This window comes from Urocampus carinirostris, chromosome 13 (genome assembly GCF_059441175.1).
Source record: "Urocampus carinirostris isolate Australia breed hairy pipefish chromosome 13, RoL_Ucar_1.0, whole genome shotgun sequence".
NCBI lineage: Eukaryota > Metazoa > Chordata > Actinopteri > Syngnathiformes > Syngnathidae > Urocampus > Urocampus carinirostris.
The window spans coordinates 40,944,251-40,964,977 of record NC_142361.1 but is presented as its reverse complement, the minus strand read 5'-3'; the positions used below and the strand labels follow the sequence as shown (position 1 = coordinate 40,964,977).

Here is a 20,727-nt window from a genome sequence, read left to right as displayed (position 1 = left end):
AGATAAAAAAATCCAAATAAAAAAAGGATCTACTGAGTACTATTCATGTGCAACACATGCATACGATTAAATAATAATATCAAGAAAAATGAAACAATGTCAATTCGGAACAAGGTGACTTGAGCTGGTACGGAGGAGTTTTGGGGTAGATGCAGGGGAGGAGACGGTCCAAAAAGTTCCAAATTCCGCACAGCCAATGAGGTCGGTTTTTGAACGCGCTATCCACAAATGTTAGAAGCGAAGAACACGAACTAAGTGGGCAGGATGAGCCGGGCGCGGGCATCTCCATCGGGGTCAGGCGGTGGAAAAGGACGGGGCGGCGGGCGTCCCGGCCAGGAACGCCGGTCCGAGCTCGTCGGAAACAAAGCGTATTCTCAAAGGGGTGCTTACGGCAGGTGAGCCTTTTCACGGGAAGAGAGACGGGAGACGAGAGAGAGAATGTTTGGCGCTCGGGCGCTTGTTTACCCAGGTGCGCTAAGGAGAACCCTCGCCCAGCTGCTCGGCTGACCGATTCAAAGCGTCCCCGGGAGTCGGCCCTTAGAAGTGCCGGCGTTTGTTTTTCTTATTGTTTGGGAGGAAAAACCAGAGAAGGCTCTTTCTTTAATGTGCAGCGAGTACAACGATACCTCCAAATTCTCACGACCTCGTTTCGGGACCAATCGGTATTCGAAAATGAGCCGTTCCTTCTTTCGATATCTGGAGCAAAATTCGGAACCCAAACACCGCCAAACCGAGACGGGGCTGAATGAAATGAGCGGCGAGGAAGGGTCGGCAATCAACCGAAATCTCATCGACATTGATAAGTAACGTGGCGCGATTGTCCATTCATCCATTATCTGCACAGCTTATTCTCAGTAGGGTCACAGGGGTGCCGGAGCCCATCCCAGCCATCTCCGGGCAGTGGTCAGGGGACACCCTCAACTGCTTGCCAGCAGACGATTCACTCGCTCATTCACACTAAGGGACAATTTGGACCGGCCAATTCACCCGACACGCATGTTTTTGGAATGTGGGAGGAAACCCACGCAAGCACGGGGAGAACATGCAAATTCCACACAGGAGGTTCGATCTCGTGACCTCAGAACTGTGCCGTACACGCGCTAACCGCTGCGTCGCCGGGCTGCTCTGGCGCGATCGTGTCGTGGCAAAATGTCACTTGTCGATCCCCGCCTCAAAAGGAATCCCAGTCTTCTCCCAGGTCCTACCGTATCGTTCGGAATCCGGATCCGACGTATCGGGTGGCGGGTAGGAGCGTCCCTTCGGGCGCTCGGGAGAAAACGGGAGTGGCCGAGACGCTCCCGTTCCGACCTTCCCGCGGCGCAAACGATACGCGGGTCGTAAAAGCCAGGCGCGGCAAGAAAAGCTCCCGGAACTTTCCGATCTTCGGCTCGCCGTCAAATCCCACGCTTCGCTTTCCGCTCGACTTTGCGGCGGCGAGCGCGGAGTCTTCCGTTCTTACATAACCTTAAAAGTGATCGCGCTCTACTCTGACAAATGATGACATTCGAGCACGGGTGTCAAACTCGTTTGAACTTGGGGACACGTCGTAGAAAAAATGACTCGAGGGGGGTCAAGACTAGTAGATTAGAAGAAAGAAAGAGAAAAAGAAATAAAGTGGATGAGAAAGGGAAAGAGGAAAAAGAAAGAAAGAGATAAAGAGAAAAAGAAAGAGGAGGGGGGAGAAAGGGAAAGGAGAAAAAGAAAGAGATAAAAAGAAATAAAGAGGATGAGAAAGGGAAAGAAAAAGAAAAGGAAAGATATAAAGAGAAAAAGAAATAATGAAGATGAGAAAGGGAAAGAAAGAAAAAGAAACAAAGAAATAAGAGAGAGAAAGACACATAGGAGAAAGATAACAAAAAATAAAGAGAGAGATAAGAAAAAGAGAGAGCGAGCAAGAGAGAAATGTGAAGAGATAAAAAGAGAGGGAAAGAGAGAGAGTGAGAGAAAGAGAGAAAAAGAGAGACGGAGGGAAAGGGATATAGAGAAAAAAGAGAGAAGGAGAGTGACAGAAAGGGTGAAAAAGTTAGACAAAAGGAAAAGAGAAGAAAAAGAGAAGGAGAGAAAGAGAGGGAGATAGAGATAAAGAAAAAGAGGGAGAGAGAAAAGAGCGACAGACAGAAAGAGAGAAAGAGATTGAAAGAAAGAGGAAAAATATGGCTGTTGCTTTGGGGGTGGCGCCCCATTTAAAACGGCTGGCCAGAATCCATCCGTCGGCAGGCCTGACCTGGCCCGCATGTTGGACACCTTTCTCGAATCCATTTTCAGCGGGAGACAAATTTGAAGTGCTATATGGATATGGGACTTATACTCCAGGTGTGACTTATGTTTTTAGGCTAGGGCCACTCATATGACGGAGCGACTTATAGTCAAGAACACACAATATGTCCCTATTTTGAAAAGGCTCGTAACTTTCGTGCTTCGCGTTTCTTTTGGTGTTTCTTAAGTCTATTATGGCTCTTTCCACAATTTGGGTGGCCGATCCCCGCACGACACCATACGGCGACCTCTAGTGGTCGAATATTGTATATTCAAAACAGAATAAGGGTACAACGACAGGGTTCCTACAGCTTAAGACAGGGGTGTCAAACTCATATGAACTCTGGGGCCACACGATAGAACAAACATTCTATCGGGGGCCGGACTAGTAGATCAAAGAGAAAGAAAAAGAGAGATAAAAAAAAAAAAAAAAGAGGGAAGGAAAATGAGAGAGGGCGGGACAAAGAAAGAAAGAGAGAGAGAGAGACTGTGGGAGAGAGAGCGAGAGCGTGAGAAACAAGAGATAAAAAGTTGTGAGAGAGGGGGAAAAGAAAGGGAGAGGAAGAAAGAAATCCAAAGAGAGATAGAAAGAAAGGGAAAAGAAAGTGAGAGGAAGAAAGAAATCCAAAGCTAAATAGAAAGACAGAAGGAGGGAAAAGCAAAAAGAAAGCGCAAAGGGTAGGAAGAGAGAAAGAGAAAAGAGAGAAAAGGAAAAAGGAAGTTAGAGCAAAAGAACTTAAAAAGACACAGAGAGAGAAAGAGACAAAGAGCAACAAAGGAAGAGAAAAAGAGAGACACAGAGAGTGAAAGAGACAGAGTGGGAGAAAAGGAGTGGAAAAGAAAGAGAGAGAGAAAGAAATACAAGTACAGTGTCTTTGTGAGAGGGACCTGGCTTTGGCAACAGTTGACATATTTCAACCTGCAGCTTGTTTTTCTCTTGCGCTTCTCTGAGTGTTGTCTCGCGGGCCGGATTCAATCCCTTAGCGGGCCTGATCTGGCCCGCGGGCCGCCCCGTTTGACACCCGTAGCTTAAGACAAGTACTTTTGAAGACTTTTTTTCTCTCTGTGCCATGTTGCTACGCATATTGCTCTGAAAGGTCCGACTGAAAGCACATCACCGTTTTGCTAGTTTAGTGATTGGGGTCACTAAATATAATCTCGGAATTATTTAAAAAGTCAATTGATGAATGCTACCGAATATTAACTTTGGAAAATTGGATGGAAGACATTTTAACGCTTATTTTCAGGATCAGGAATTCAATGCCGTTTCAGACTTCTGAAGGATCCGCCGGAACCCTGAACGAGCTCGTCAGGGGCTTTAATGAAACCACAAGTATGGTTTTCCTGCGGTTAAGGTCACGGCCTGATCCCGAACCCCTCCCCGTCCCGTGTTAGACCCTTCCCCGACCGCTCCGGTCCGGCTTGTTGTTAAATAGGAGCAAGAATGCCTTTCAAGTGGTTTTTGCGTTTGGGTTTGCGGGTAGGGCGCTGTTTTTTTTCTCTTTGGGAGCGACGGCTGCTGTGTTAGCGATAGCGCCGATGCCTTCGTATGCGGCCTTCCTTTGCGGCCTCTGACGTCACGTCTCCCCAAAAAGTAAGTGAAGGGGCCCGGCCGCGGTTACATGTTTCGCGTGAAAGACACGGGGTTTGGGAAATTGACGCTCCTAAACACGATGGCACTCATTTTCATTGAAAAGAGGTCGACAACAGGTATCCAACAGAAAACAGGGCAGGATAGAGTCAGAGAGTCACAAAAGCTTGCCTAGCTGGGAGCATAGGTTCGCAGACGATCCGACGGGTTCCTTCGGGAAGACGAGAGTTTAAAAAGAGTCCAACGGCCAATCGGGGTCCGTGGATCCCTGCATCAGTAATCATGACAGGAATGATCCTGATAGTCTCTAAACTCGTTGCATATGATGTTTCACAACGTTGATATCGATGACATTAAAAACAATTCCAATTCTACTATATAACATCAACAACAAATTATTTTGCGTGCCCCCGAATTTGGAAAGTTTGCTCCGTTCGAGCATATGACGAGTTACTTCTCCGAGATGCCCGTCCGCTATCGGTCGACGTCGCATAAAATACAATGCTGCCATTGGCTGAACTCACTCCCACAATGCCTCTCTCTTTGTTCAGTCGCTCATTTGCTTTGTAAGGCTTTCGTGAGTTATTACAATACAGTATTTTTTGACTGTCTTTTTGGCTATGAGTCCCAAAGCTTGCAGTCATGCTAAAGGGAGAAGAAAATGACTGTTTTTGTCACGTTTTGTCCCTGTAGTTTGTATTTTTCCTTGCGCTTTTTAAGTACTCGTTTTTTTCAGTACACTACGACATCAACATTCAGTGGTCAAAGAATACACACTGTCCCTTACGATGAATTGCCCCCGTAACTCCCCCCACATATCATATGAGCTCCCTCTAGGTGAGCCTCATTAAATTTCAAATAAATGAAACTCTCTCCATCTACGAGTATGTTAAAACATGCACGTTTTTATCATGGTTTGTGTATTTTTGCTTATCCTTAAAATCAGTATTGTTTTTTTATGATGATCTTTTTTATCAACAGGAAGCGCTTCATAATAGACACTGTCCCTTTAACCATCCATGATAACAGGGTTCCTACAGCTTGAGGTGTCAGGACCAGAACGAAGACAGGACCCACTTGCGTTACGTTTCTCTCAGTTTTATTGGAAGAAAGGAAAGGGTTGCACCCAAGATCCAGCGGTTGCGGGAAGCAGGTCGCTCTGAACGCGGAACTGGGACTTCGAGCGATGGCAGTGTCGGGAACAGAAAAAACAGGTCAGTCGCCGGGACAGGAGGGCAAAAAACGTGGTCGGGATCAGAAACGAGTCGAAAGCCAGGAGAGGGGAGTACACGTGGTCGGGATCAAAAAACAGGTCGAAGCCGGGAAACAGACGGGAGCAAAAACAGGTGGGAGTCAGGGTCGAAAAAGCTCGTCTAGAGTACACTGAGGTTCGCAGACGGACTGACAACCGGTGACAGAAAGGAGTGGGTTTGAATGGGGTCAGGGAGCCCATCAGAGTCGGAGGCAGTTGGCGCCAATGGAGTCACATCGGTAATCATGACATGAGGCAAGTTCAATTTGAGACTTTTGATATCAATTTAAAACCAAGTTCACCCCAAAAACGCAAAAGAGCGGCAATTTGGGGCAATTTAAAACCAATGTTTTGTATTTTTTTTCTAATCACATTTCGGGCCACTAGAAGATGTTTCATTTGAAAACTCTCCAAACAGTCTATTCAAAGGATGTTTACGGTACTTGACGGATCCGAAGATAACGACTCATTCCAAAGAACATTCTGCTACGTTCATGAAAGATTTCTATCATGATGCAGAACAAATGCACAACAGATGCACGACTTGATACTAAATCTGTTAAATGTTCTATAAATCTGACCGACGTCTTCACATTTTGAAGATTTTCGAAGGCCTTGGTTTTGGAATCATGGAATTCGACGCCTTCATAGACTTTTCAACGATTTGCAATCGGACCCCGGGCGGTCCGCATTCACAGTTTATGGCACTGTCTTGCAACCGAGATGACTTCCTCACGTTTCACATCGGAGGGTCAGAAAACAACCGGGACCGGATCAAAGGAAATCGTCGTTGGGATCTCCGAACGAAGGCAAAACAATAACATCGGTTTTCTCTTTTATTGTTAACGTTAGGGGAAGCGCGAGAGGAAGGGGACGTTCCGACCCGAAGCGACACGTTCCCCCCGCCGTAAAAGCACAAAACACAAAGACACGAGCGCCGACGAGACTTGGACCGGCGCCCGGCACATTTTACCGGCTCGCCTTCGCAAAGCCGCGCGTTTGATTCCCAGACGGAACGCCGTCCTTCTCGACGGAGACGGTCGCCGGCGAGGGCGGGCGCGGACAAAAAGTCTATTGTGGGGAAAAAAGGAATAAAGGGGCGAACGGCGTCATGAAGGAAACCGGAGCGTCCAGGAACAATCTCTCCTTTAGAGCGGACGGACAGCGTCAGAGGGAGGGATGAGAATTACGTAGAATTTTAGAGAAGCGGCTCTTTCGGCGAGGTTAAGAAAAGTGGTGGTCTTATTGTCCGTAAGCACTTTTTCAAAGCGGATTTTCCAGTACCGTTTAAAAAAGCCAGCTCCGATCAAAAGAACAGGAGCCCCAATTTTTAGTTTCAAACCCCAACTCTAGCCCCGACATTGTTTCGGAACCCTCGAATCAGCCGTAACATGCGACCCGAACCCTAGCCCTACGCCTCACCCGAGCTGTCACCTTAGCCCTGACCCGGTTTCAAACCGTAGCCCTAGCGCTAAACCCATTTTGGAAGCCTACATACAGTTCAGAACGCTAAGACCCTAGTCCCTAAACCCAAAACTACTCATAGTTTAACTCTAGCCCCAACCCTATTTCATAACTCTAAATTCAGTTTAATCCCTTTAAAATGAGTTTAAACCTTAGTTTCCTATTTTGGAATACAAAACGTTTAAAAACCTTATTTGAAGCCCAAACCCTAGCTCCCCATGACCGACATTTAAGCTAAGAAACAAAATGATTTACAAGCACTTTGCCTAAAATTCAAGCACTTTTTGAACCTGGAAAACACAACATGAAATGAAATTCAAGCATTTTCAAGGGTTTCAAGCACCTGTTGCGGCGGCGCCACGCCAGCCAGACTTTTTGCCGACTTCTAGCTCGAAGGACCAAAGGATTCAAGCTCACGCAACTCTTGATTTCTCGACTGGCAAATATACGAGCTGGCTTTTCACCAATGTCACATCGCTATGTTGGAGGAAGACCCCAGACCCGTTCTGTTTGCAAACCGAATCTTTATTTCAAAGGGAGCCGGCTCCCACTGCTCACTTTAAAAAGCTGCCTCAGAGAGCCGTTACCAACGACATAACGCCGACCCCTTTTCTGAACTTGATGTTTTTGCTCCCCCGTCCTGGCCACCGATCCGTTTCTTCCCGCTCTCGACACTGCCTTCGCTCGCCACGGAAATACCACTTCTGCGTCATTCAATTCAGAGAGCTTGCTCGTAGAGTTGTTATATTTGCCGATATAAGATCACTATCTTCAAGGAAGCGAGCTCCCCAGACGTGAACGGTGTGGCGCTGGTTCATAGAGCTGTTCTTTAAAAAGTTTAAAAAGCTGCCTCACGGAGCTGTTACTTCCAACGATGACATAACGCCATCTCCAAGGGAGCCGGCTCCTGTCATTCAATTCAGAGAGCTGGCTCGTGGAGCCGGTACGTCCGTCGACAGTTTTCTCAAACAGCGCCGGCTCCTGATGGGTAGGGAATCGGCTTTGGCTCCAAAGAACTGGCTTCTTGAGCCGGCACACAACATATCACCGTCCGGCTCTTCGTTGGCGGGGAGCCGGCTCGTGTTTCTCACTCCCAATGGCCGGCTCGTAGAGCCGTTTTGTTTTTGAAAGACACGGTCGTCATCGTCAAGGGGACGCGTAAACGCGCCTCGCCTTGGACAGAGAAGGCTCGTCTCGGGTTATCTGGAGAGGCGCCGACATCCAAGGGCGGCGTTGATTCATGCACGGACTCCTTCCTCCCCCGTGGTCCCGTTTTTTTTTTTTTCTGTCTTCACCAAGGTGGCATCTTCTGAAGCGTCCTTGTGTTTTCCCTTGACCCGTTTCGGGAGGTCGGCTCGCCTTGTTGCCTGCGCCCCACTCTGGACGCACTCAAGGAAAGTGAGTGCTTTTTGAGTGGGCGGGGGGAGGGGGACGGGGATTCTCCTTCTCTAGCCGCCATCTTTCTTTCACGCATGCCTTCCTTTGCCCTTGAAGAGCCGTGAAGGATGATGTTGTGTGGTCCTTCCTTGTCGATCCACGCTATTCCTTTCAAGCACCTTTTTGGAAGACCCGATTTGCTTCCATTTTAAGACGTAACGTTTTCAAGGAACTACGGTACACGGCGGGAGTCGGTTCTAGGGTGGGCTTCATAAGGTGAAATTGTCATATAGCGGGGGATTGAAGTGTTCTGAACCCGCAATACCCCAAAATTCAAAATAATACATCATAATGACGACTTATTATGAAAACATGATGTAAGTTTACGAACCCATTGTGTGGAGTTTGCATGTACTCCCTGTGCTGCTTGTGTGGGTTCCCTCCGGGCACATTTCAAAAACATGCATGTTAATTGGCCGGTTTAAACTGTCCCTAGTTGGGAATGAGCGAGCGAGTTGTCCGTCTCCGTGTTCCCTGCCCACTGCCCGAAGATAGCTGTGATGGGCTCCAGCACCCCCGCGACCCTACTGAGGAGAAGCCGTGCGGATTATGGATGGATGTAAGCTTAAAAACCCTTACCGATGCGTAGGGAATATTGAACTGTATTTATCTTTGGTGTGACGTGACTCGGAGTAGGGGGTGGATGCACAATCTGATTCGAATCAGCAGATTTGTTCTAGCCATACTTAAAGCGGGACGACAATAGACCCTTAGGATAGGACATGAATCGGTTCCGAGTCGGGCTTCATGAAGAGAAAATTCCTCCTCGTGTGGGAGAAAGGCCAATTCGTTAAATGGGGTTAGAGCAGGGGTCAGGAACCTATGGCTCGCGAGCCTTATATGGTTCTTTTCATCAGTAACGTCTGGTTTGGAGATAAAATAGAAGGCGCGTATTCATTTCCTCAATTGATATACGCGGAGCTGATTGTGACGCCTCCACCCGAGACGATACTGATTTCAGTCCATTTTATAGGGCACAAACATGACTACAATTTACCATTAAAGCAGGGGTGGCGAACACGCGGCTCTCGGCCAATCGGAACGAGGCTCTTTGCCTCTTCATATATTCTCTATACTGTGGCCTTGTTTCATGTTTAGTTTTTCCCCGTCTTAAAACACACTTTAATCCATCAGAGTTAATAACAAATAAGAAATAAAATTTTGAAACCAATTTGGCAGATTTGTTGTTTTTATGCTGCTCCGGACACATAACCAGGGTTGGGGAGGGTTACTTTAACTTGATTACTTTCAATGACTTTTGGATGACTCCAATACCAAAAATTGCTAATAAAAGACAAAAGAAACTAAATAGGAATAAAATGATGACTCAACACGTGGTAAGCTTTCTCTCCTGGCTTTGATCTCTTTGATCTCCGGCAAAACGAACACCAAATGCCACAGAAACAAAATGAAAATGAATCCAAACAGCTTGCCAACATCATTTTTACCGTTCCATGTATTACTCGTTACTCCCCTCAGTACCCGTTACTCCCCGAAGCCTGCACAAAATGGAGTCATTTTATTCCTATTTAGCTTCTTTTGTCTTTTATGAGCATGTTTGGTATTGGAGTAATCCAAAAGTCATTGAAAGTAATCCAGTTAAAGTAACCCTACCCAACCCTGCACATAACTGATGGCCAATCCTCTGCGTAGGTTACATCTAATGTCAGGAAATGAAGTCAATATTTCATGAGCGTGCAGACTGTTCCCCTCATGGTCAAAATGTCAAAATGCAAAGCGAAACAGAAATATTAAGAGGAACGCGGGGCTTTTCAGCAAGAATGGGAAGACGCTTACTTTTTTGTTGAACGAAATGGCAAATCACTCTGCAGTACCATTTCAAGACTTCAAATCTTCAGCGTCATTTTAGAACAGCCCATGCGAATATTGACACGGAATTCCCCAAAGGTACTGAATTACTCAAAGGAAGAATTGAGCACCTTGAAAAGCCAGGTCAAAAGACAGTCTCAATTGTTCAGTGCGTGGTGTGGCTCTTTGACTCTCACAGTTCAAAATTTCAGCTCTGGTTTGCCACCCCTGCATTCAATTCTCAATTGACCAGACTGGAAATAGCTCAATAATACTTCTTATGGAAGCTGATTAATCTATGTTCATTGTTAAGACACTACGATGAGAAAAGTGTTAAAACACCCGGAAGCCTTAGCAAAGCACCCGAGGCACTTGGATTGGGTGAGCGGTAGGAATGGGCGGAGTTATACACAGGAGCCAGTACTCTTTCGCCCATGGCCGTCTGCACTGAAGGTAAATGCCTCGCTATTTTCGTTTGCAGTATTTTTCAAAAGAACTCTTCTCGCACCTTGTTTTGAAACCACGATTTAGCCTCAAAACTCTTCAGTCACTGTGTGAGGGAGACAAATTTGAAGGGGTATATTCAAATAGATACGGGACAGGCTCTGACATCATTTGGATTTTATGGGTTTCATCAAATCATCACACAATGAAATATAATGCACTTTTGTCTGGAGAGCGGCAGCACGGCCGTCATGGGTTCAAATCCAGCTACCAACCTTCCTGTGTTTGCATGTTCTCCCCGTGCTTGCGTGGGTTTCCTCCGGGCACTCCGGTTTCCTCCCACATTCCAAAAAAAACATGCATCTCAGCTCAAATGGCCGGTCCGAAGTGTCCCTAGGTGTGAATGAGCGAGTGAGTCGTCTGTCCCTGTGTGCCCTGCGACTGGCTGGCAACCGGTTCAGGGTGTCCCCTGCCCACTGCCTGAAGATAGCTGGGATGGGCTCCAGCACCCCCGTGACCCTACTGAGGATAAGCGGTACAGCTAATGGATGGATGGATAAACAAAACGCCTTTTCAGGGATCCGCGAGAACCTCGCTCTCTGTAAGGAACTTGTCTTTGCAGTTAGCATTAGCTAAAGCACTCAAAGCCTGATCGACTCACCGCCAACATTCCAGTGACAATTTCTTTCCGCGTCTCCATTTTTAATCGTGATTTTCTCGATTTTTGAGGTTTGGTCGCCGCCCCGAACACGGCCGAGCGTCCCGCACGTTTCTTTTTTTGGTTCGTGTCAGTTTTGATCCGACTTGCCAAACATTTCTGGTTTGGTCTCTGGTGTCCTCCCAGAAGCTTTGCGGCTTGTCAACAAACATTTGGGCAAATTCCACTCTTGTCACTTTTCTGACTTGAGCGACCGTGGCGCTTGGCTTTTCCCTGACCGCGACGATTTTCCTCAACGAAATAATAACTTTGAATTTGTCAGACTTTTTAAAGAGATTACAAAGGTTTTTCGCTCGGGTACCAAATATTCCAAGCACTGGGGTCTTCACATTTCGTCTCAAAGTTAAACCCTGGCTAATTTGAGCCTCAGTTATGGCTAGCTCACTCCGTTGCCGATTTTGAATAGAATTGATTTTGACTTTGTTCTTTTGGATATCAAGGTACCTGACTGCCCATTTTGCACATCTGGTTAGCTGCTCCTCTTGCACTCTTTGCACTACTGTATAATACTATACATGGCTATAATTATTTAGTATATTATTAGTACTTCAATACTCCAACTCAATATAACATTTTATTTATATCTGTACATTCAAGGAAACTGTGCGGGTCAGATGTATCGACATTTCGTTCTCTATACACGTGTACAAGGATGACAAAGTAGATCTAAACCGGAATCTCTGAATCTATTGTGTTCTGCAGATAGCTAGGACTGATGAGCTCTGTTTGGGCAAATGTACTATTTTTTCACACTTTGCTCGTTTTAGAATTCAGGTAACCCTTTCATTTCATTTTCTTCCAATTGGAGTTTGTCTTTGTTTCTGGTTTGTAAGGGATTTAACGGCCAATCCTAAAAGTTTTCTTTCGGAATCCGTGACCGAAGGCCGTCATCTGGAAATAACAGGGTAAAAGTCCATCTGCCGTCTCCGTCCCGTCCATGCACGCCATTGATTTTTATCTGCCGGATGAAGTGGACACGCTTTGGGGTTGAGGGACAATCTGATGCTTTTATTTATAACAAAGTGAATGCGATTTCTAGCTTTTCATCCGTATCTCCTGTCCGCGGGTCAAAAGGTTCGGGCCAAGCTACGACTAAATCATCTATTTGCCGAAGCAAGCGGGCGTGCAGCTACCGACCGGACCCCCTCCTCAAGCTGTTTTAGAGCGTAATCTATCCCTCGAGTATAGGTCCTAAACTGCGCTTGGTTATTGATTTTGGCCCATCTGCAGAAAACTCCTGTTCACGGACAGTGTGTGACCACAGAGTGACACTGCGGTTTCCCATAGAAATCCATTTAGCTCACCGGGGGGGCAATTACATGCTATGAGGGGCCTGATCGATAGAGAAACTCCATTGGCCCGTCCGTGTCTTGAAAACTGCAGTGAACATTAAAGGTAGAAAAATAAATCTCGGGACTTATCATGAAATGACAAATACAGAAGACAGGGTTCATGACCGTATTTAAGCACTTTTCAAGCACTTCCAAGGCCAATTCTTTCAGTAACTTCAAAGCAAATTGTCATCTTGGTGCTAGAACATTTCTTTGTGCTCTTTTGAGATGTTTCTGTCAATGTGCCGCTATAAACTGACATGAATTCTGTCGTTCTACATTAACACGTCCCACTTGTTTACAAACGTGAAAAGGGCTTAACAAGAAAGAAAGAGCGCACTGTCTGTATAAAAAGCAGATAGAGGCGCCAAATTTGGACTCATTTTAATGATATTAAGAACTCTGAAGTCAAGTCAAGTCAAGTCAAATTTATTGATGACGCCCTTAATCACAAAAATGTCTCAAAGGACTGCACAGGATTACAGTTACAAAATTACACAGTTACCTGATCTTAAACTAGCAAACCAGCATGCGGGCAAGGAAAAACTCAAAAACCTCAGTGTGAGGAGAAAAGAGAAACCTTGAGAAAGGACCTCACATGTGGTAATCCCCCTTCCAGGATTGAACAGGGTGAATTACAATTAGCATTACTGTACACAGAATAGTAAACACTAGGTAAGATGTTGAAAATGTCCGGAAAGAGCATGACATCAACGACGACGACTCTGAAGCAGAGTGCATTCAATCTTATACACTGCTGATCTTTTGATTTTTGCTTTGCTCATTTCAATTTCATATTTTTGGGGTGTTTTTCAGAGAATGTGTCTAAATTGGTTAAAATAGAAATGTGAATGGTTTTTTTTGCATTTGATCATTTATTTATAGCACTGAAGAGTTCATATACTTCATTTTGATGTTATTGTTTTGCATTTTTAGGGATTTTGTGTTGTTGGACTTGAAATCTGTGTCTAAAGCTAAAATTGTTTTGTATTTTATAATTCTTTTGTACATCTGTGAATGTTGAGATTTATATTTTATGTGATTCCTGCAAAACATATGAATTTACTGCTTCAACACAAATCTCAGGAGCTGTTTGGGAGCCGACTTTTCTCAGTGAGGCAGGTCAAAAGAGGCGGTTTTTCAAATAGAGCTGTCCCCTAGGGTACAACCAGTAGGGGGCAGTGAGGCTTCACAAGACAACTCTATATTGACAAGTCACCACAGCAGGTGTGTCGGTGTCATTTTCAAATGCTTTTTTTCTAAATATATTGCGTGGTCTATAGAGTCAGGCTTCCCAGGCAACAATTCCAAGCCTTTTTAAACACTTCACTGACAATTCTTGCATTTTGCTGACTTTGAAAACACAACAATATAATTCAAGCAATCTGTTTATTACATCTGCTTATTGAATTTGTAGTCGACTGTGGCCAGATTTCTATTTTGTTTCGCGACTCTGTGGGGCGCAAGAGTTTTTTTTTGCCGTATCCAATCGGGAATGGTACATTTTTGCGGGCCCGTAAAACCCAAGGAGTTATTTTAGTACGTCGAGTCCCCGAAAAAGCCGATTCCTTTGAGAAATACGAGCGTTTTCCGGCGTCGTACGTGACGAATGCCGCCGCCGCTCACGATAGCTCGGCAAAGCGGAAAAAGGGAAAAGTGACGGGCGTCCGAGAGGAACCCCCCGCTGGGAAACGTTTAGCTAAAGGAGAAACGTCCTCTAAATCATCCGTCCCGGGGCGAGAAATTGAGCCTTTCCGTTATTTATCCTGAAAGCGAGCTGGCGTTTTACGCCGGGACGCCCGACATAAAAGTGAGTTATACGAGACGCCGATCTGTGAGAGCGAAGGAGACTAGCAAAGCGAGAGACGGCATAGAAAGGCTTGTTGGAATTTTTTAATGACAGTCATTTGCTGGAAGAATTACATGCGGAGCCGCGTATCATTATACATGTATTGTGGCTCAAACGTCTCATTAGGCGACGTGCGGCCGCGTAAGCGCTAGCGTCAAATGGCTCCTTTTGCGCAAGAGCTGGACCGTCTTTGCACGGATTTGGCCCGCACCGACGATGACGTCGACGCTTGCTGCCAAGAGGCAGAGAGAAAGGAGGAAAGAAAGAAGTGGGGAAAGAAAATAAGTCCATAAAAACGAGAGCAAGTGAGAGGAGGGACAGCAAGAGCAGCAAGAGAGAAAAGAGAGAGGGGGAGGGAGAAAAAGAGAGAGTGAGAAAGAGCAAGGAAACAAAAGGGAGGAAAAGGAAAAGCGAGAAAAAGAGAAATATTAAAAGAAAATTAGAAAAAGACAGAGAGAGAGAGAGAGAGAGAAAGAAAGAAAGCAAGAGAGACAGCTTGAGAGCGAAAAGATAAAAAGCAAAAACATGAAAGGGAGGAAAAGGGAAAGCAATAAAAAGACAGACAAAGAAGAAAAGACCGAGAGAGAAAAAAGGAAAGCAAAAGAGACGGCATGAGAGCAAAGAAGAGGGAGAGTGAGAAGAAGAGAAAGCGAGAAAAAGCAAGAGAAAGTGATAGACAAAACAAGAACGAACTTAAAAAAGACAGTAGGGAAAATGCAAACGAAAAGAAAGTGAGAGAATAGATGAAGAGAGAAATAAAAAAAAAAAGCGAGAAGTAATGTACGAGATAAAGTGAGAAAGAGCAGGAAAGAGAGAAAAGCGAGAAAGAGGGAGAGAAAGAAAACTTGAGAGTCAATGAGGGAGAAAGCTCGAAAAAAATAGGGAAGGAATGTGAGAGAAAGAAAGAAAAAGAGCAAAAAAGAAATAAGTGTGAGGGACAATTAAGAAAGAGAAAAGAGAAAGAAGGGGGTGAAGATCAAGAAAGAATACGAGGAATAAAAGGCAAGAAAAAGAGAAAGCACGGAAAAGTGAGAAACGAAGACAGAGAGTAAGGGGAGAAAAGGAGAGAGAGGGGCAATAAGAATGATAAAGAGAAAAAGTAAGATAAAGTGAGAAGGAAAGCAAGAAAGCAAAGAGAAATAAAGAAAGGGAGGGAGAGAGAACAGACCGAAAGCAAGAGAAGGAAAGTGAGAATAAGTCAAAGCCAGAAAGAGAACGCCAGAGAGGGGGGAGGTCAGAAAGGGAGGAATAAAAGGACAAGAAAAAGAGAAAGCATGGAATTCAGAAGGGAGAGAGAAGGCCCTGCCCTATCTACCCTCCCTTCCTCCCTCCATCCATCCCGACAGGCTCCGACAAGACAGCAAAGCAAAAAAAAAAAAAAAAAAAAAAGTGGCATTGGAATCAAATGTCCTGAAAGAGTGCGTGGGCAGCAAGGAACAAAACGCATCCGTGCCAGAAAAGAAAAGACATCTCTGGCATTGACAAAGACTCAAAAGCACGAGTTGCCTTTCAGAAGCTTCAAATGGCGTGGCCTCGACTTTTAGCAAACAGAAAATTGCATCAAAAGAAAATCCCAGATGAAGAACGGAAAAAAGATTCTAAACGAAGTGAAAATTGTTTTCTTTGTTGATAACATAGAAAACACATTCATATCAAAATAAAACGACAGAGAACTTAAAACAAATTGCACGGAAAATAACCGAGAAAATGTCATTGTTAAGGGCAGCACGGCGACGCAGTGGTTAGCGCGTGTGCGGCACAGTTCTGAGGTCACGGGTTCAAATCCAGCTACCAACCTTCCTGTGCGGAGTTTGCATGTTCTCCCCGTGCTTGCGTGGGTTTCCTCCGGGCACTCCGGTTTCACGTCAGGTGAATTGGCCGGTCCAGATTGTCCCTAGGTGGGAATGTACGAGTGAGTCGTCCGTCTCTGTGTGCCCTGCGACTGGCTGGCAACCAGTTCAGGGTGTCCCCTGCCCACTGGCCGGAGATGGCTGGGATGGGCGCCAACACCCCCGCGACCCTACTGAGGATAAGCGCTGCAGATAATGGATGGATGTCATTGTTATTGCATAGCCGTCAAGCTGTACGTTTTTGCCGTACAAAGTACATTTATGATGCATTTTAAGACGTGTACGACGTACGAGAAAATCTGTACGGAAAAAAGCTAATCTGTCAATGAGCGGTACCATCCGGTATACACCGCCGATCACCAAACGGCAAATCAATCGAGTTTGCCGCGGTAGCCTCTATCTCGGTATTGTTTTTTTTCGTTGCAAACGAAGCCAGCCGTTTGATGCTACTGTGCGCATGCGTCTGCCGCCTGAGGATTTCCCATCATGCATCATTCCGTGGTAGTTGTGTAGTGAAAGGAAGTCCGTTTTTTTTTTTAAGAGAACCGGCTTTTTCAGCTCCACTCATGAAAAAGAGCCGCCTCTCCAACGGCTCACTTGCTTTGATGCATTATATTACGGATTCTTTTGTTGTATAAAGGAGTTAAGAAAAAAAGGAAGTATAAAAGGAGAAAATGAAAAAAGACAGCTTTGTGGTGATCCCTTTGAACAGTATATTTCCAACAATAATTCATAATTTGAATAAGAAATTTCTACTTAATTCTATTTGCATGTATTTTTTTCCTTCTACAGTAAAGGTCCAAGCGACTTCATTTTTGAACTATTTTTTATAATAAACCTCGTTCATGTCGAGCAACTCGGTGTCTCACAACAAAATGTTCATGAACAATATATATGATATAAGGAAACACATGAAAAATAGAACATGTTAAACGACATCAATAAACACGTTTGAAAACAAAAAAATATGGTGTAAGATGATTTTGTATTTTGTAAGGGAAAATACGACAGTTTGGAAGGGCATGGAGCCCTGGAGCGCCACAGATATCTTATTGTTTCGGCGAAAAAGAAACAGGCCACTCAAACCTATTTTTGCACCGTCCTTCAATTGTTTCAAATGTAAACACGTAAAAAAATTGAATAAGCTTATTTTTCTGTAAGACTGATTTGTCTTTAAATCATATTCCAAGATTTTGCAGTATTTTATAAAAGTTCTCCTTGTTAAAAAAACGTAATTAACCGTCATAATACATAACATCATAGCAACTATTGTCATGCGTGACAATCGATCATAATTTGTAACAGAGTAGATAACGATCAATCACCAGAACTAAAATGTAGTTGATAAGTAGTAGATAACAAACAACCTCCTGACCACGTCTGATCTCCCGTCCCGGCTTACGGACGCTTTTTTGCCCCCGACTACGTCTACTCTCCCATCCTAGCTTACGACTCGTTTCCGACCCCGACCACGCCTTGCTCTCCCAGTCCCGGTTACCGAGCCGTTTTTCCGTCCCTGACACCGCCATGGCTCGTTAGGGAAGATCCACTTCCGTGTTGGGATCACAATCAGACTACGAGAGCGACTTTCTTCCCGTGTCCAGCGAACATCGGATCCTGGGCGCAGCCCTTCGTCTTTCCTTCAATGAAACTTGTGGTAAACGCTACGCAATTGGGTCCTGTTTCCCTTCTGGTCCAGACATAAGTAACACAGTAGGTCATAGTAGTCATCAGGTAAGGACCAATGACGGCTCACTTTTTTTTTCTGGCTACGATAAACAAGCAAAATGGCAGAATAGAAACCCTTGGATTTAGCTGCTCCAATTTCTGTGTTTGAGCTACCGTGCAGCATCGATTTGATCATATTTGACGGATAACGCTATAAAAAAAAATCTTTATTCCATTTCCATTCGTGGACGAATAGCGAGCGCGCTAGCGAGCCAGTGAACGAGCGCTAAGGAGTGAAAGAAGCGAGTCGTCTTTGTGAGCTCCTGTGACAGGATGGCGGAGGGGGTCAAAGGGCATGGCTGCCATTTAAGGGGTCACATCAAAAGAGGGGGGCTTTTCTCTCTTTTTCAATAGCGCTCTGTTCGCGACTGCGCTTCCAGAATCCTTCTTGGAGAACTTCATGGCTATCTTCTCCTGAGTAGAGTCATTCCCCCTCGTTAGAAATGAAACCAAAGCGATTCAATCCTTCGACATAAATGAGTATTGCTACGATTGTAAGTGAAAATACAGGCTGTTCCAAAAGTCTCGGGTGGATTTTGAGATGGAATATCTGGAAAACTATCCAAGAGATAATAGATTATGCACTGAACGGGTGGTGTTCCCCCCCACAATCATGCAGACATGCCATGAATCTCAGGAAATGCATTTTCTAAGTAAACAGTTTGATCTCATATCCCCTAAAGCTGTGACGTCACCAGAAGACAAGGTGTCACAAGCCAGAACAGGAAACAGGAAGTAGAACCCACTTGCGTAACGTCACTCACAGTTTATTGGGGAGAAGAGGAACGAGCGCACACTCCATCCGGGGATCGTTGGTCGGGGAAGAAGATTGATCGGAACGAGGAAGTGGACAAAATCAAACCGATCGGGGAGAGAACAAAACCGGAGCCAAAATACACAGGGAAAACGGGGATTCACAGGGCTTGGCGTATCACAACAGAGTTTAGCAGGAGTTACGCAGACGGACCGACAAAACCCGACTCAAAGACAGTGTTTAAATAGTCAGGGAGCAATCTGTCAACGCGTTTCAGCCGGTGTCCATGGGCGGGGCCAATAGGAGCGCCGTGGCAACCGTGACAGAACCTGGCGCCACACGGCGGCGCCCAATTGGGCGCCATGGCAACCGCAGCGATTGTAGTCATCAGCGATTGCAAAGCGCTCATTTCTGCCTGAAGAAATTGGAACTTTGCTTAATGTGTCGGTGGGGGACTTCTGACTTTTTTGCCAGTGTTGCACGCTTCGATCATCAAAAGCTGCTTGTGGTAAGTTTACCTCCCGTGGTGCACAGCTCGTGTTCCTTTATTGCCTTTGCCTTCTTTTAGGTAGGCGATTGTGCAATTATTAGAATATAGTCCAGATTGCTCTTCGTTAGCGTCCGGGCTAAGACTTCCAGTTTTGTTTGGTACAGGTGAGCCCCGTGAGCAGTTGTAGGGATGATGCCCGCAGCCGACCCCACAGACAGAACTGCCCCTATGGGAAGTGACTGGACTCTCCAGCAGTGAAATAACAATGTGAAAACTCTCGAATGCTCATTTGTAATCAAGAGATTAAGGATCTGCATCTGTGTGTCATGTTCATGCTAGTAATGATTTCATTGTGTGTCTAAAATGAGATTAACCTATTATCAATCCATCAACCAAAGGAAAATAAACTTTAGTTTGAAAGGCCGTCAACAGGAACTTGAAAGGCGACCCTTACTTTGCTCTCTCCTGCCTGCATTCCAACTGCAAAGAAGATCCCCTCTTGGTAGGTTGGCCACCTCAGTGCCACGAGGCTTGGAGAGCCTGTGGTTATCTCCATCCCTGTCATCTGGATGAGAACCACCACCGTGAAGTCCACCGCCAAAAGGGAAAGGGACTTGACTTTGTTCATCTTGCAGTGAGGCCACATACTGCTTTTGGTTGTCCAGCCTCATTTCCCCCCCACCAAATGGTCCCGGTTAACCCATTTTTTGCAGCCAATTAGCCTGCCGTGTCCCTTTTGGTTGAGTCCCTGTTAGCTCTGTGTCTGTTATTTTTGTCAGTTGGCATGATTTTGGCTGCTGGCCATTTGTTGTACCGTTGCTGTACCCACCTACGACACAACACCAAAGCCTTCACCACAAAAACTACCAAACCTTGGTTTGACACAGTCAAAACCTTTTTTGACAAGTTAACATATATACCAATATGGTGACTAGCTGGCTAGGGTGCTGGTCTTGTTCACGTCTCGACTCAAGAAGTCAAAGACAGGACAAAGTGTCTTTAAAATGCATTACCTCAAAAAACAATGTACCAATGACATGTATACAAATACTATGCAAAAAACCTTTTATCACATATTTTTAGACTTATGGTATCCCTTTAAAGAGTGTGACATTAAGCTAGCATGTTTTTTATTCTTAGAACTGAAAACATGGTAAAAATATCCTAAATTTTTCAATTTTTTTTGATTTAATGGTCTTTAAGAATAGGGGATACTATTTACAGCCGCTATTGACAAGAACTTCAAAAGTTCAGATGGTGCTGTTAAGCAAGCGGGTTTCTCATTCTGTCACGTTCACGTTGATTTGATCCTCGGGATAAAAGATTTCGGATCCCCGGTTTTCTTTAATGGGGAAAAAATGTCCTTAATCCATTATATTACTAAGCATGTCATCATTAAGACTAGCGGTGTTAGGCTAGCCTGTTTCTCATTTCTTGGAACTGATTCAAGAGATTGTGAAATTTCAGAAATTGACTTGAGAAGCATAAAACTGCTTTTAAGGTCTTAAATTTGAAGGTATGAAAATAGGAATGGGAATTCAGGAAAAAAAAGATCTGAATCCCAAATATTTGAAGTTTTTTTGAGTGGGAAAATGCTCTAAACATGATCCAAACTTGAAATAAAGAAAGGTTGGTTATTCCTTTGTACTAATACTCTAAATCGGTTTGTGTCTCAAAGCGGGCTCGATTCTGAAGATTGTTTTCCCGTCTTTCTGTGTGGGCCTCATGGCACAATTCCCCAAAACACGTTTTGG

The 20,727-nt window shown here is 45.0% G+C and overlaps 1 protein-coding gene across 1 annotated transcript in view; it reads right to left on the bottom strand.

Annotated features, from left to right (window-relative positions):
• The window catches only part of LOC148354564 (uncharacterized), a 76,215-nt gene extending 56,596 nt beyond the window's left edge, over window positions 1–19,619 (bottom strand). The window contains exon 1 of the mRNA XM_088350883.1: window positions 19,428–19,619. Within this exon, the coding sequence (XP_088207009.1) occupies window positions 19,428–19,619 (192 nt within the window). The remainder of the gene's footprint in view (window positions 1–19,427) is intronic.
• Window positions 19,620–20,727: the final 1,108 nt, after the last annotated feature.